The following is a 17,688-nucleotide window of genomic DNA, read 5'->3' as shown; positions in this document are numbered from 1 at the left end:
ATCAGTGGGCTCATGGAGAGGGCCTTAAAGAGACAGAGAAAAGATAAATAAGGAGTTTTTTGAACTGTAAATCATGTAAAGATATTCCAGTAGAAAAATCTAAATATAGTCCTGGAAATGTGCATAATATGTCCCCTTTAACAAATCAATGTTAACATTTACCGACCTGATGAGGAGTCGGTACAGTCAGACAGTCGTGGACTGTTTAGTGCTAATTGACACTTGACAGAAATTCATTAATAATGCTGTTATAAGCCAAATCTCTTCATTTTTTTAAGAACATTGTTTATTGTAGGAATTTATACTCTGCATCCTATCCTTACCCATCCTATTATATTCATACCCATCCTAACTGTTTAGGAGTAGTGGGCAGCCACACTCTGATACCTGATAGTTGAGGCAGGTGCACTGAACTATTTGTTCTTTGCATATACACTACTCATGTGCACAAATGACCCAAAACATGAGAACAAATTGTATCTTTGCACATGCAATAGCATTTTGAGCACTCAATGTAGTTATACGTGGCCTCAGTATGTGTATATTGTTTGCCTTTGTCCCCTTAGGGGCTCCATAATATTCATTTAATGTCACTGAATACATTTTCTCTGTGGGGATTTCTCCCTTGACCATTGTTAAGACTAATTGTTCTGAAATATTGGCGCCATGTTCACCTTTAGATATTTTCTGGTAAATGTCATCTAGTAGATTATGTAGAGAATAGTACTTACATTATTTGCATTTGGCCAGTTATCAATGGTAATAAGAAATATGCTATCAAACTACAAATATGACCAGAAATGCCATGCACATCCACAGCCGATGCTCTTTCATCAAGAGTAAATTAGGAGCGGTGGGAGGCAAGAAATAATTAGAGGAAAATGTGTATGAGATTTGACACCCGAGACTCAAAATAGCTACTCTGCCCTTCTGTCTCCCTACTCTGCCACCTTTTGTGCAGCAGCATGCCAAGAAAATCCATCTCCGTCTCATATCCAAGGCCACAAATATAGGATGACAAGGCTGCACAGCGTCTTCGTTCCACATCACAGAAAAGAGTGTCACTGCTCGCCGCAGGAAGGACAGCACAGGGACGCCGGCTCTTCAATGAGCTGGCTGCTGCTTTTAGTTTGCACCCTGCTTGTCCACAATCCATTCTGTGATCTCCTCTACAAGGATTAGCAGCATACTGTATTGATAGGTCAGGCTTTATTCTGAGTCTAAATGTGTCTGAATAATGATAAGTAGGTGACATTAATCAATAATTATTGATCAGCCTCTCAAGAATCCACTCAATCTGTTTTTGTTTTTCTTCCTACAGTTTGATGTTTGAGCCTCACTTTGCAGAATGATGTATGTTCAGAGTTTGACACTTGAAGGCTATTTTCATGTTCATCTGCTGCTCACAGTATATTCAATATTCATCTGCTGCTCACAGTATATTCAACTTACACAAGTGATGTGGAAACCTGAAGCCTCCAGTGAACAAACACTGAAAATGGACTTAAGGGTGATGTAGGAGACATCTTGTGTCGAGCAAAACTTCCAAAATGAAAAATCTTTACATATTCACAGATTCTCAAATGTTTAATGAAAGGATTTTAACAAGATAATTTCACCTTTTTTTTTTAATGAAAAGTCATATCAGATAATTCAAAGTAGAGTATTTTAATACTCTGGAGGGGAAGTTTAAAGTTAACATTTATCAGATATGACTAAGAGTGTTTTTTTTAGGAAATCACAGTGGGCCATGAAGCCCAGGAGACCCCCAGCAGGCTGATGGCAGACCAGTAACGAGGCACCTGGCTGTGAGAGTAATTCTGTGAGAGTCACTCTTTCTGTGGGCAGAGCTGGTGCACTGTGCTGAGCTCTGTGCACAGTTACACACCGACAGCACATACTCTATCACAATAGGCTGAGTCTGAAAGAGAGGGCTGCAGTCTTTGATAGGTTAAGTAGAGTACTCTACTGGTATTAAATTTAATTTTGTATGACTGTAATTGGGTACATCCAGGCAATGTCTTTGTTTGGTTTTGAATCATCCTCCTGGGTTGCTTTAGTATTGATCAGCTGCTCTCTCTCTCGCTCAATATTTCCTGCATTTGGAGTGAACGCCACCAGCTGTAGCAAATTGAACTAATTATGACAGAAATTGGCATATCTGCCAAGTTTACAACCAAATGCACTGCACATTTTAACAAAATGTCCATAAAATCAGCAAAAGAGATACAAATGCATGTTTCTATTTACTACTGTTGTTCTGTGAGTATTTGGATGTGCTTGGCTCATCAAGATATACTGTTTTTGGTGATGATTATTTGGTCAAGTGCAGAAAAAAAGGGCACATTAAAATGTCTCCTCATCGTTCACTTTCTTTTAGTGATACAGCCAACTTTTACACATCAGCCAAATGTAAAGATGTTTTTTGTGATATTACACCTTTTTCTGCTTTGCACTTTATATGCTTGCATGCAAAATTTGAAAATGCAAATAAAACAGGTGGATGGAAACAGACTTACTGTCGAGGTTTCCAGCTGACAGTTTCAGAGTAAGCAAAGTTTGGGCTGCATGGCTGTGTGGAATTGAATTTTGGGGAGATTAATATCTAAACTGATGGATACTTTACATTATGTATGTGAAAGTCATTGAAAGTGAGACAATTCTTCTGCATCCTAGGGCAGTTTTTGTGCTGTCTGTCAGCACGAGCCTTCTCTGAGACAGTTTTGTAGTGCCTGCACACATTTGAATGTATAATGTATAATAATTTTATTATGTTTGGTTTAGGTATTGTCTCGCCTTTGCCACATGATACTCCTGGAGTCCCTAAGACAGTTGGATTATCTTTTATAGTGATCATTTTGGTAGAGGAATATGTGGTTAGCCTGATTTTGTTCCCTTATTCTGACCATATCACCACCTAAACATAATAATAACATCACCTGACGCTGAACTGATCCGTATCTGACCTCATTAAATGCACATTGAGGTAATTAGACTAACATGTAACAACACAATTTTATAAAGACTCAAAACACTATACTAAAAATATTCTCATTTACAGCAGCACATTACCATTTTATGATCCTAATCAGTTCAGTAAAGTGAGGTGACATATACACTTACAAAAAAATAGAAAAACAAGTTTAATACAGTATTACTAAATGGAAAACATCCTTTTTGCTCTATACCCCAGAGTAAACCAACACTTCTCTACTGTGGCAGCCAACAATAAACAGAGTTACCACAAGCAGCTCTCAAGTGTGAATTATGCACTCACTATTAATGTGAAGTGTGTGCAGAAAGAGTGTATATGCTCTGAAAAGCACACAACAAACAACAACAAACTCCATCAACACAACACAACCAAAGGAGCCTAGAGTGAGAAAAATGAAGTTGAAGAAGCAGAGAGAAGCTGATGCGAAAGAGGCAAAGAGAGCTGAGTAATTTGTTTCTAGACACTTTGTAGGATGGAGGATGAGACAGAGGTCAGGGTTGTACTTCACAGCAGAGGCAGAACTGTGTGGAGGAAAGATGCTCGTCTGCACCTTTGCCAAACATTATGCAACAAGCTTCTCCAACTCTCTGCACACCGCTGAATCATCCGGCCTTTGGAACAAGTTCACTGTGTGCCATTTTTGAGAAAGGTAATTTGCAGATTGTCATTTATGTTTTGCAACTAAAAAGGTAGAGCAAGGAAAAAGAGAGTGGAGGTTTGGAATTGGGGAAAAATTAGATATCTGTTATGGGATAACAACATATCTGCTTTGCTGCAAAAGGACAATACGATTAATATTAACTTATTACAGATCACAGTATTTGAACAAGGATGTAATAGAGATGATTGAGGTGAAAGATTCACAGTTTAGCTTTTTGACATTTAGCTCATTCTCCTAAATGCATTACTGCTTGGGGCACCGCTGTCATCTCGAGGCTGCTGAAGGCTTTTGATGTATATAGTTTCTGTTGTAAACTTATAAGCCTGGTATATTATGCTGACTTCTAGTATAATACAATTATAGTCAGAAACTCCTGTTTCTGGAATAAAACTAATTATATTTCCTCCTCCTGGTGTACACTCAGGTCTTTTGTATTTCTAAGCAAGTAGGTCAGAATAATTTGAATTTCTTTGTTAGTACTCATGTTTCTGGCATTTAATATTATTGTGTATTGTTAAGAGAATCTGCTGATTCACTTGCTAGTCTTCCTGTGATCCATTTGTACACATAAATATGATACTGAACTATGACAAGATCTATACATTAGCATATATCATATAAAACAAAACTGAATGAATAACTCTGAAGCGGATACATCACCATAAAGAGATAGATCCTAACGCCATATTAGCCAATATACACTCATTGAGCACTTGGATCTAATGCATTCATTAAGCTTATACATGTTCAGTTTTTGCCGATATTGTTAGACAGGTGATAATTCTACTTTACATGGTGGTGTACCAGAGTGCATCATATTGAAAAGTGTTCCTAATATTTGTGTTCACCTCATTAACATACATGAGGGGGGCAAAATATTAGGAATAACTTTCAATATACTGCATACTGCAATATACCTCTTTGGCAATTAACTAATATAGTTTTTGGTGAGTGTATATTTGATTTACTATTTGATTTTACAGTTGTATTAGAAATGTGTTTGATGATGGTAAAAGGTTCCAGTTTGAGAAATCTCTGCATCAAACGGTATCTTTCAATTTGTTTTAGATTTTGGAAGACATCGTTGACCTGTTTCAGCACTTGTAGTACAATGTGCTTGGTGAGTGTGTTTAAGTTGAGCCCAAAATAATTCACATTTCCAGAGACGATGACTTTCCTGATGAACAACAGAAATTGGAGGAAGTCTGCATCATGTGCAGTATGTTAATTGCACTGCCTAATTAAGAAAGATACAACGGCAAACAAAAACAAGGTTTAGGATATTCATCATAATATACAGTATGTGTTCTCAAATTCAGGAATGAGCCGCCATGCTCAACCTTCCACATTTAACGGATACTAATGAATCATGATCTTACCTCATCGTACTTGCAGGCAACATCTGCCAAGCTGCTGGTTTCTCCCAGTAGACTAAGATCCAGCTCACTGGGGCCTGTAGGAAAAAAATCAACAACAATCACAAAACTTGATGCAGGTATTGGCTTAAAAGAATAGTTCAACATCGGTTTCCTGCTGACAGTTAGATGAGAAGTTCAATACGATTCATGTTGGTATTAAAAATGGAGTTAGGAGCTTGAGGATGCAATTAGCCTGCCAAGAGTCACTAATTTCCTGGCAGTGTCTTAATGAGGACACGACTCAAGGAAGCTGCTGCGCCCATCTGCTATTTACCAAAACATTGTTCTTTTTTCCTTTCTCTTGGGTAAAAGTTAAACAAACACGATATAGTGTTTATTTGTGATATTTAGAGCTGCTAGTACACACATATTTGAACTTTGGACAGAGTCATGCTAGCTGCCCCCCCCATCCACCCTACAGCCATTATGATAAGCTAAATTAATCACCTCCTGGCACATTCTTACATTTATTTGAGAAGCTGGACATAGTAGTAATAGTATTTTTCTATATAAATAAATCCGACATTAATAAATTGACATAGTTTCAGTATGGCAAATGTTTAATTGCGATACAAATTTTTGTAAAAGTCACACCCACAGACTGTATTTAAAGATGGACATAATGAGGTGTGGGTTTGCATTGTAGCAGGTTTGGAGCCCAGAGGTGCTGCTTGTGGTCCTGTTTGGATCCAGGACCTTCCAGATAAGGATCGAAAAAGTAATTAGAAACAAAACTGACTGTGGTCTCCTTTGAGATCCAACATATGAAATGCAAAATGTAGTCCTTGGCTCATTGTCCCAGCTGTAATATTATTAACCTCTTAAACCCACCAAGGATGCTGGCGTCCTCAGCTGAGGTTACTGTCTTTCAGAGGATGGTGCAGGCAGCTAAATAGTGCTCCAAATTTAGGCAAGGCATGGCCATTTTGTAGTGTCCCATGACTTCTCACCTCAAATTAAAACATTTTTTGCATATGGGGTTTGCATATGGAGTCCCCTCAGTAGCCATAAAAAAAACAACCTTTTGTGGCCTGTAGGATAATCACAATCTCACAAAACATTACAACCACAAATAAGGATGTATGGATTTCCTGGGTATGTTGACAATAAGAAGGTTTCAGAGTAATTTCCTGAACAGAAGTGCTCCCCATCCGATTGCCAAACAATGCAATTCTTACAAAAATTTTCAAACGTCAAAAGTTTTTTATACCAAATCACAAAATAAAAATTTCTTTGGTGTTCATCAAGATCTTGATGTCTTAATGTGATATTTTGAAGCAATCAATTCTGGAGTGGTAAAATATAGTTACATTTGGCCCCAAATCTGTGGGTTGGGTTGATACAAATGGTATCAACCCAAAAATTGCTGCAACAAATATAGCACTCTACACTATCAAAATTGAAATAGGCACCTTACCAAAACACAGTGCTTATTACAGATTAATGATGAGAAAAACATGACACACATTGCTAAACCGCATCTCATTATTAACTATCTTCAACTTCCCAGATTTCCGATGATCTTCTATGTAGCATATACTGTTGACCTGCTATCTCCCAATAAAAATTGCCTGTCCCACCCTAAAAAAGACAAGAACGGGTCTATGGTAGGAAGGGGAGTTTTGAAGATGATTTTTTCTGCATGCTAGAGCATCTTGAGTGGGTAAGTTTCTGCAGATTCTGCAGCCTCATACAGCCAGACAGATTCCTGAGAGATGCCAGCTGTGAATTTCCTAGATGCATTATGTTAAACACCTCCAGAATGCACCAGATTTGTGTAGAAACCCGACACAAACCCAAACACACAAACAAATAAACTTTAGCGTCGGCAACATGTCAGATTGAATCTTGTTCTTTGAAAAGGAGATGACAATGTGGAGATTTTTATAATGCTATTGAGGCCAGTGATGTCAGGTGGCCATCAGCAGCACTTCAGTCCACATGTGCTGCTGCGATAATCACAGCTGGAGGGTGGAGGCTGGAGGAGAACGGCAGTGGTTTTTCCTCTCTTCCTGGGGGAAATGTGGCACTAGAAACAGCAAATGGACTAAAAGGCAATTTCCCTTAAAGATTTGCCGTCAAAGCTGCCTATTTTTAAATTTCACTTGGTCTTTGTGTTTCCCTCAGCTATTCCTTATAGGTTTCATTTTGAAGATGTGATCAATGAAAAGATTTAAGCTAGAGGTTGTATAAATATGACCCAGATTTCAAACATTTCTTAAGTGCGGTTTAGAGTTATGCAGCACCAAAGTGGTCCATTCAATAGGTGCTACATTCCTTTGTATCCCTAGGAACACCTATCGTGAGGCTCCATTATGGAAAATATATGTGGAACAACATATGTACAGTAGAAGTGCTGTTTTTAAATGCATCTAAAAGTGCAGCTATACAAAAGCCGTGTGTAAGTGGCCTCTCGGTTGGAACGTCTGTCAGTCAATTATGCTCTAAATAAGGAAAACATCTATTTCCTGTAAGGTTTTTGCTTTCCACAAGACTAATATATTATTTCAAGAACAATTAACTGAGGTTTCTCTATTGTTTCATGAGGGCTTGAATGTTTCTCATTTATTCAAGGGTTATTTTTAAGATTTTTGCAGGATATATGCTACTCAAGTGGCCCCTCTCTTTTTTTCATCCACTGTTTGGTATGTTGGTGACTTGTCATGTAGTAGGCTGCTCTCGAGTGTGGAGAGAGGAGAGGTGCTTTTGAAATGTGTCTGGTAGCTGTCAAGTGGTACATGACAATTTTGATGTCAAGGATCACTGGAAATGTGAGCCTCAGGCTTTCCGCAGTATGGCTTTGGCCTTTATCGCATGATGTGTGATTATAAACAAAAATGTCTTTGTGCATGTTCTGTAGGTCAATTTGACTTTAATATGAAATCAGAATAATTGTCACCCTGGATGCAGCTGTCTGCTTGAACAATGACATACAGACTGGAAAGTGTGAATATTATCTGTTATATCATTGAGCGGATTATTTTGATTGGGTGGCAGCACTCCTCTGATCTCAGTATCCAAACAGGTTTACTCCTCCTGAACTATTTTGAGGTGCCATATGTTCCCTCGTGGTGATTCTGCACCTCCTGACACGAACTTTAGTTTCCTCCTGAGTGAATCTGTTGTGGAAAATGTGCTCCAAACTGTTTCCTTCATCATGAATTTACCAAAGCACTATGCAATAGATTGCACTGCTTTTAAAAGAAAGGCCATTTTATTGGTTGCCACTAATAGCCAATGCTGATAAAGTATTTCTCTAATTTCTATGCATCTTCCTGCTGTGATGCAACTGTGCCCAAGCTGTGTGGCTCGACATAATGAATCGTAATCATAAAAAAAAAAAAAAAAGTCTTTTGAGGCAGGTTTATTTATGAAGTTTTTTTTTTTTTTGCGAAGCCTTTAACAACCTCTGTCCTTATATTCAGATGTGGAAGGAAAAGATATATTCAAATGTTTTAATATTTCACCTCATCAAGAACAGCGTGACTTTTTCATATTATGTTTTCAAACTGAAGAATTAAGCGATAAACATTGAACTCACCCTATTAAAATCTGTTGAAAATGCAGTCACACAGCAACTACTGTAAGACTGACGGTTGCCTGTTGTCATAGTTATGCAACATGCTTCCTGGCACATGAGTTTTCCAGGTGCACAGCAGTCAGAAATAATGACTGTCAGAGCAGTGATGGAAAGGTTTGTCACAAATAATGTAGAGCTCCAAGAGATGCTGATGCATTTTGGCCCTTGAGACAGTGTGCCAAACCAGAGCAAGCCGAACGAAAACCACCTTTCCTGGAGAGCGAAAGCTGACTGTCCCACACCGAGCGTGTCATGCATGTCATCTGCACGGACAAACTGTCAAACAAGCTGTTGAGACATTTTGACACAAACCTCTTTAGCCGGAAATAATGTGAAACCTTTCAAGCAACTAAGAGAGAAAAATAAAGCCTGATGTTGTGTGTTTTTGTCACTGAAACCTATGAAGTGCGAACAAGTTACTTATCTCCAGATCTACACAGCAACATCTAATCTACATTTTCATTGTTTTATGTGCTTCATCTAATTTTACTTATTAGTTTCTTTACATTTTCATTGTTTTTGCATTAGTCTCAAATAGTTTTACTGTTTACATTTGTTCTGTCTTATCGGCTTGCCAGACATCTGTAAAGCACTTTGAAGTTAACCTGTGCGAAAGGTGCTAGACAATATTTGAAAGAGAGATGCCTTGAAAAAACCCTCACAGTGGTTTAACAATGTTTGGGAACAGCTGCACCAGATCAATTAAGCAGACATATTGAATCACAATGCAGAGAAACAGAAAGAACTACACACAAAATAACAGAACTACAAAGTAAAGACAATCTTCTAATTAACTCCCTGAAAATAATTAATATTTCTAATTCATCATGTCTTTACACAGTGTGTTACAGTAAAGCAGAAAAGTATTTGCTGTGAGCTGCTTTTGCACTAAAGCTGTTGGATTTCTGTACTGTGTGGGTACAGTTACAGTTACACATTCACTTTATACTGACCGAAATGAATCACTGCTTTCCAATCAAAACCAGGAATATTTCCCCAGCTTTTATCTTTGCCAACGTTAACATCTCTTCCTTTTAATAAAAAAGTTATGATAATTATCACAAATGAAATCACTGACTGTTAGAAACACATTCAGAGAACTGACTGATCATATAATTTAAACCAACATCAGACGCTTTTAGCAGGTCCGCACTCAGGAATGTGGATCTGATCTGTCTGGCTCTTCAACCCATTTTAAACACAGTAAATTATCAGGTTTTTATGTAACACAGACAGTCTCTATATATCATCTCTCTGATCAAACTCTGATCCTAACCTTGTTGATTCTGTATTTCTCACAAAGCGTAGCTAACCCTGCAACACTGGTTGCTATGCCAACTCCTGTGGTAACTAGGGAGCTAGTGGGTGATGGTTTTGGTTTTCCCTTGTGCTCTCGCCTTTTTTGGAGCTTTTCTCACATACACACGCACTGGCAGCAGTTTAAAAAGGCCTTATCTCCTCAGGGTCTACTTTACTCTCACTGTTGATATTTTTCATCATCATTTGGCACACAGCTACTGTAAAGAATTCCCTCTTCTACGTCTTATATATGTACACACACAATGATAGCAAATAGCTTTCAAAAAACTTTGATCGAATGCCGGAAAAGCTCAGAGCACTTGGTTAAAGAAGGAACATTTCTTTTTAACACTAGTGATATCAGGCAATTTCACTTCTTGGTGACAAATTACCTTCAATTTCCCTTCAAAAATATCAGAGGAGAAAAAATCCTTTTCTAAAAAATAAATCTCAACCATATACTGTAAATGTAACTTGCGAGAGACAGTAAAAATCAGTAGTTTGAGTGCAGGAAACACATGTTTACACAGTTCAAAATGTACTGTAAAGTGTTCTATGTGAGAGGAACATCTTGCAGCCCGAGAGGCACCAAACACTCTGTACTCCTGTACGTAGATCTGCATATATAGTGGTGTAGTTTAGGCAGAGCACTGAAGTTGCACTGATGTTACCTGATTGGCATCAGCTGTTTCATTCATGCCTCTCTATCACTGGCTCATTCACCAGCTGCCTAGCAACCAGCTAACGAGTAATGTCCATTCATATTCATGCAGGCGCACAACATGTCCAATATACACTCATGCCAGGGTCACATTTGCTTCAGCTCCATTCACCTCATCTGCCTCAAACTCATGTACTAAGATTTTGTAAGTTTTGATTTAACTAATAGATAGATAGATAGATAGATAGATCTTTATTGTCATTGTCACCAGTACAACGAAATTTAAAAGTGCTCGCCAGTCAGTGCATAATCATTCATAAAATAAATTAAATTAAATAAAACAAAACAAGAAAATAAAAGTTAAATAAATACTATGTATAAAAACATATGAAGCTTAGCGAAAGTTCAGTCAGAAGACTCTAAAACATACAGGCATAACTGGTAACTTCTGCCTCCTTCAAGCATGCTCATCTATTACCTAGATTTCTATGTCTAGGGCGTTATTTCAATTGTTGCTAGTCACCTGTCAATCTCAGCAACCAATAGCAAATCGCCACACTTCAGCCTTAGCCTATCATCCTGTAGCGGTCCGTTTAAATGTGCCTCTCTCCCTTTGCTTCAGTCCTGTCATACAGCTGTTCCTGCGCCCCACCACCTCCCCATCTCCGCCATTCTCTACAGGATCTGCAGTCTATTCCCATCTGCCATCTTCTCTTCAGTCTCATTAGCAATCACCATCACCAGTGTCTGGACTTCATGGGGGATCTACATATATATGCAGCCGTTCAGAGATGATTCCTCATGGAGTTCAAGCGCCAAGGACTTTGTCATTACTAAGATTTTGTTCATTACATATTTACAATAAATATCTTTCTATTTACTTGTCTCTCCTGATTGAAATACATGTGGAACTGTGTAGTTCTTCCAGTGTGGGGAGAGGGCAGCCAGTGATCTTTTGGGCCGTGTTGATGACCCTCTGGAGCGCTTTCCTCTGTGCCACTGTGCAGCTGGTGAACCACACACAGATGCAGTATGTACGATTGCTTTCGATGTAAGCTCGGTAGAAGGACACCAGCAGTTTCTGTGTGATGTTGTTCTTCCTTAGTATTCTCAGGAAGTAAAGTCTCTGCTGGGCCTTTTTCAGCAGCTCAGAGGTGTTGGCGCTCCAGGTCAGGCCCTCCCCAATGTGGACTCCCAAGAAGCGGAAGTCTGCCACCCTCTCCACACAGTCCCCGCTGATGATTAGTGGTGGAGTGTCCGTTTTCTTTCTCCTGTAGTCTATTATGAGCTCCTTGGTCTTTGCAGTGTTAATGAGCAGGTTGTTGCCCCTGCACCATGCTGTCAGCCGCTCCACCTTGTCCCTGTAGGCAGACTCACCCCCCCCAGAGATGAGCCCCACCACTGTGGTGTCATCAGCGAACTTCACAATGGTGTTGCTATTGTGGACGGGGCACAGTGATGTGTGTAGAGGGAGTAGAGCAGGGGGCTCAGTACACAGCCCTGTGGGGAGCCAGTACTGAGGCTCAGGGCTGAGGATGTATGATGGCCAACTCTGACCCTCTGTCTGCGGCCCGAGAGGAAGCTATGTATCCACATGCAGGTGGAATGTGAAAGCCCCAGGTCGCCCAGTTTCACCACCAGTTTGTGTGGGAGGATGGTGTTGAACGCAGAACTGCAGTCCACGTAGAGCATCCGCACATAGCTCCCCTGCTGCTCCAGGTGTGACAGTGCAGCATGGAGTGCTGTGGCCACAGCGTCCTCTGTGGATCGGTTCACTCTGTAGGCAAACTGGTGGGGGTCAAGGCTTCGGGGCAGGGTTGCTGTGATGTGACTCCGGACCAGTTTTTCAAAACACTTCATCACCACTGGCGTGAGTGCTACTGGCTGGTAGTCGTTGAGGCTGGAAATGTGTGGTTTTTTGGGCAGGGGGACTATGGTGGAGGACTTTAGGCAGGGTGGGACAGTGGACTGTTCCAGAGACAGGTTGAAAATCCTTATGAAGACTCCAGCCAGCTCGTCAGCACAGTCCCTCAGCACCCGTCCAGGGACATTTTGGAAATTATTGCTCCGTTAATTAGACTGGAAGTAGTGATTGGGAATTCTGGCTCTTTTGAGTGAGCAAGATCATTTGGCTCCGCTCAGCAAGAAGAGCAGGCTCTTTTGGCTCCCAAACAGCTCTTCATTAATTACTACTTCTGGCTTTTATAATTCAGTCAAATTTAACTTTTTTTTTTTCATCTACGATTGGTATGTGTTAGAGTTCACAGTTTCCATTATTTTACATTATGTGTAGTATAAAAATATGAATGTAAAACACCAGACACTTACGATTGTATTTAATAATTTATTTAGTGATAGATGTCTCTTTTGTTAATATGTTATTTTAACTCGCCTCTATAGTGAGACAAAGAGAGAGACTTTCTCTTAGTCGTTGTTGCTTTCAGCCATTTAGACAGGCCCATCTATCTGAGTCTATTAGCAGCAGACAACAGATCCACTCACAGCCTACTTTAAATTGTGTGTGTGTGCCTTTCTCTTTAGATTTAGATAAGATAGATCCTTAGATAATGTTACCTGATTGTGATACCTGCCTTGTTAGTACAATTTAGCTAAGGTAGCTAATGTTAGTAAAGTGTGCACTGCTCAGTGTTGACTTTGGTCTGAGGTAGCGGGGCGTGTTTCCTACTCATTTGGAAGGTCCTGGCTCCAAACGGGAAACATGGCGCCAACCATAAGCAGCAACTCTGGGCTTCTAACTGGCTCCAATAAAAACCAATGGATGATGTCACATCTCGCCACATCCTTCTTATACAGTCTGTGGGTCATGTATGTGTTTATGAAGTGGGGATTAGTTCTCCCAGCAGAATCCTTACAATTCTTTTAGAGCTCCCTCACACCTTTCCAACAAATCTAATTATCTGGCTATAAATGGTCAATTTCTTGGCAGAAGTATCTCTGACTTAAAGATCTGGCATCATGGCCTTTTTTTTACTCATTCTAATAAATATCGAGTCTATTTTAAACATATCTGTTACATTGTATTCATCAATAGTTGTTTAGATTTCTCTAAATCGATCTTTCCTTACAACCCAGGTTCCCCTTTGTCCTCCAGCAAGTTGTTTCTGAAGCTATTTACATACAATTGGCATGCATTAGAGGCTTCAAGTTTCCACATCTCACTTGTGTATGGTGCATGCTGAATCACGATTAGCCTCTAAACTAGTTTTGATGTCACAAATCATGTTTGTAGGTGCACGCCTTAAGTTCAGCTTTTCAATGAGCTCAGAGAAACTTCAGATGAATGTGAAAACAGCCTTCAAGTGTCTGCACATTCATCATTCTGCACAGTGAAGCTCAAACATGCAGCCGAACCCACAAGAAGAGAAACACATTTCTGAGTGGAGGGGGAATTTAAATAAATGAGTTATTCTACAGCGCACCTAAAATGTTAATACAGCAATAAAACAATTTGTGCACACAAAATTTCTGCTATCTTTTGCTCCCAGTGAGCCAAATTTGTGTGAAGTCCCATTATATCACTCTTAATTAGACAAGAGTAATTAAACCAATTTAGTATAATTTTGCCATTGAATGTAATTTACTTAATTAGGATCCCTGTTGGGTTGAAATATTACCCAAGATTATGTTACTGAAGCTGAGATCTAGTTCAGCAGTTTTTGTCTCATTTATTTAGAAGTGTTAATCTCACCTGCAGCAGGCTCTTTGGAGGGAAACAGCTTGTTGTCCAAAGTCATACTGATGTCACAGAAGACCTCCTCTTCATCTCGGTCTGCATCCAGCTAAAACAAGAAGAAAAACATGATTTATTAACACTCAATTTATTGTGACTTTATCGTTGGAATTAATGTCAAGATAACTTTTAGTAGAGCCTGACATACGCAAAAGTCATGACCCGAACTTACAACATCACTAGCAGAACGGACATGCTCAGTCTCCTAAACTGCCGTGACATCCAGAATAAGGCTCATTATAAGATCAAACATTAGAAACGAGGTCTGACGCTGAGAGCTTCACACTTGGGTTATTTTGTATGCAACACACACCGAAAGCTTTAATAACACTAGATTAATTACTCCCCCCTCCTTCCCCCTTCTGTGCCAAGTGGTCTCTTTTGGATTATTTAGCGGCCGAGTACCTTTCTTTGCATGCACAGTGCTTGCAAATGGACCATGAAAAATCTGCTTTGTGAGTGAACTCAGAGCTGACTGAAGCAGACTTCTCTTCCTTCCTAATCTGCTTTTTGACTGTCCCTCTGCTCTCGTCAGAGCAGATGACAAACAGCTGAAGGGTGAGAGGCAACCGTGCATACAAAAAAAGTACAAATTTAAACACACATGGCATATTGCGCTCAGCGTTTACTGCTGACTTCAAGTGTGTGAATCCCATCAGGGATATTTACTTGAAAACAGAAAAAAATCAAATAAATGATTGCTGGAGGTCAGGCAAGATAAGAATAGTCCATAACCAACACCCAGCTTCCTCTGTGGGTTTCCATGGTAACAGCCTAAAAAAAAAAAGAGAGAGATAGAGAGACCAGTATCTGATGTCTACTGTGTGGGAGAGTCCCCTGAGCCCAGAGGGCCCTGTGAGTTTATACCTGCAGAAGAGGAGGATGAGATCAAACTGAGGATTCCCCAGAGAGCATGGCATTCGAAAAACACATCAGAACGCTCCATTTTTGGCATCATGAGCAGCTAAATAGACTGATCTGAGTGTGTTTATAACCAAAAGTTGGTCCTAATCCAGCAAAGAGGCTCTGTTATAATTCATTTATGCTTATAAGAAGAGGCTGCCGGAGACTCTTCAGGGTAAGTGTCATATTAATGGCTTCAGCTTCTTTGGGGTAAGGCTTAAACGTTGTCTGGCTGATTCAAAGTAATTACAGTGTTTCTACAACAGGCAGAATACAAGGAACAGAAAACTCGAAAAAACAATAGAATCATAATGCACATATATAAAGGTATAATGTATAGAGTGAATTTGAGGATGTCCATATGTCCATAGCTTCCCTAACAGTGCACATAATTGCTTTTGTGGGCAGGAAGAACAAAGTGTGTTTATAACAGATTGCATAGTGCAATTTTTCCAATAGTTAATAATAATAATTAATAAAACTGTTAACATTAAGTCCAACGAATCTGAAAATGCCATTTACTGTATGTGTGACATAAAATGTGTCTACACTTAGATTTTTTGTTTTTTTGTGAAGATTTTCTTTCACACTGAGACACCAAAATCTGTCTCTTAAATTTTGAGTTTGTAATCTCTGCTGAGGAAGATGGTGTGATACAATGAAAAGCTCCACCACAGCTAAATCTTGTGCTTAGCAAGATAGCACAAGATTTAACTTTCAATTTCAATTTTTAAGCCAACATGAACAAGAAATCCTTTAAGTGCACAAAAAGCAAAGAAGAACAATTTCATGACCTCTCTGCAAACTTAATCGGCTGTTGAAGCTGCAGAACAGCTCTGCAGAAGGACCTTGTGGGGAAATTGTTTGGTAAAGGACAAAACTGTTCAACATCTGAAGAGGAGCAGGACTGACACTGCCCAGTAACTTCAGAGCTTCACTGAAGCATGAATCAAATCACTATTTCATAAGTGACGAAAAAGTGTCTCCTTTACTTTTCTGTTACACGGCTCCAGATCACATCTCAGTTCGGTTCATTTTCTGAATTGTTCACTCTGGGATAGTTTGGAAAAGTTGAGTTTTTGGGTGTGAAAATGACTTGTTTAGGTTTGAACAGAGGGCCAAAATGTAGAGAAAAAGAAGTGTTTTGAAATTCAAGCAGCCACAGCTTGGATGTAATCTAAAAAGCAGAGTGGTGCACAATGATAAGCATTAAAGGAGCACTCTGTCAAATGTACGAAGATATAGATGTAGTATTGTAGTAGTAGTAATGTATGTATTTTTAAACAATTCCCACCAGACACATACCACCAAAAAAAAAAGACTTGGCAGGAGGATAAGTGATCACCTCGTCAATTGACATTAGTTAATATGCACAACCCTACAGTGAACATAAATATTTTTATCTATACATAATATATTTTGTCAAACATTTCATTAACATATCATTTTAGTTTCATGCACTGAACATACAGCATATAAAGTATAAATAGACATTTCTTTATAATAAACTAAATGTATGAGGTGAGTTGAGGTAAAAGCCATCATCCATTATCGCACGAATCAAGACAGATTAAAGGAAGCTGATGACTCAATGAAGGAGTATTAAAGCCTTGAGACAGTTTAAAGCCGCAGCTCCTTTTGAAAAGAAGCCACTACTCTTTTCAGGAAGATGTTTCGTGCATTAATTATAATCTGTTTGATCATTTGAATGAAGTTTTTCAAGAGTTGGAGCTGACAAAAACCTTGAATCGATTCTAGCAGCACATGGAAGTCCATCTCCAGTATTTTTGATGTTTATATAAAGCTCAGTGTTGTCACTCTTTCTTGTGAAGAGAAAATAGAAGAGAATATAAATTAATATAACTATAAAAAAAGATAAAAAATGAACAGACTTCTTGTGGTTAAGTTATAAAAGACGGTGCAGCTTCATACAAATATCAGATACCAATTTTAAGTATTCCAGTCAGTCTATATCAAAGCGAGATATACCTTAAAATTCAAGTCAGCTCTGTTTTGTTTAACATGAAGACAGATGTTCATACTTTTACTTTATCTGGTACTGATAAGTTTCAGCACCGGTATCTCATTTATATTTCAGGAATAATAAACAAATACCTTGTAACCATCCCCAGAGAGATAACAGACCCAGAAAGATGGAGCAAGATCTCTTTTGTTTGTGTATATCTGTGTGACATCTACAGTAGCAGCATGTGGGAACGAAGCTATAACTGAACTCGCTCAGGGAATACTTCATTAGATCGCCCATTTTTCCTAGAATGACCGAACGGCTCGTATCGGGGCCGAAACAAACAATTATCTCTCCGTGCTTCAATTTCCTGTAAGGTTACATCGTGTGAGTTGAGTCATCCTACACGAGAATGAGGCTGTCATTCATATATCGTCTTCGTCACTGTCACGTT

The 17,688-nt window shown here is 39.1% G+C and overlaps 1 protein-coding gene across 1 annotated transcript in view; it reads right to left on the bottom strand.

The window, feature by feature from the left end:
- ak5 (adenylate kinase 5) overlaps window positions 1-17,688 on the bottom strand; it is an 89,843-nt gene that overhangs the window by 32,446 nt on the left and 39,709 nt on the right. The window contains exons 7-8 of the mRNA XM_062428773.1: window positions 14,324-14,414; window positions 5,036-5,109 (exon numbers count right to left, since the gene is read on the bottom strand). Coding sequence (XP_062284757.1) covers window positions 5,036-5,109; window positions 14,324-14,414 — 165 coding nt within the window. The remainder of the gene's footprint in view (window positions 1-5,035; window positions 5,110-14,323; window positions 14,415-17,688) is intronic.

This window comes from Scomber scombrus, chromosome 11 (genome assembly GCF_963691925.1).
Source record: "Scomber scombrus chromosome 11, fScoSco1.1, whole genome shotgun sequence".
NCBI classification, from domain to species: Eukaryota; Metazoa; Chordata; class Actinopteri; order Scombriformes; family Scombridae; genus Scomber; species Scomber scombrus.
This window is presented reverse-complemented; position numbering and strand designations above follow the sequence as displayed.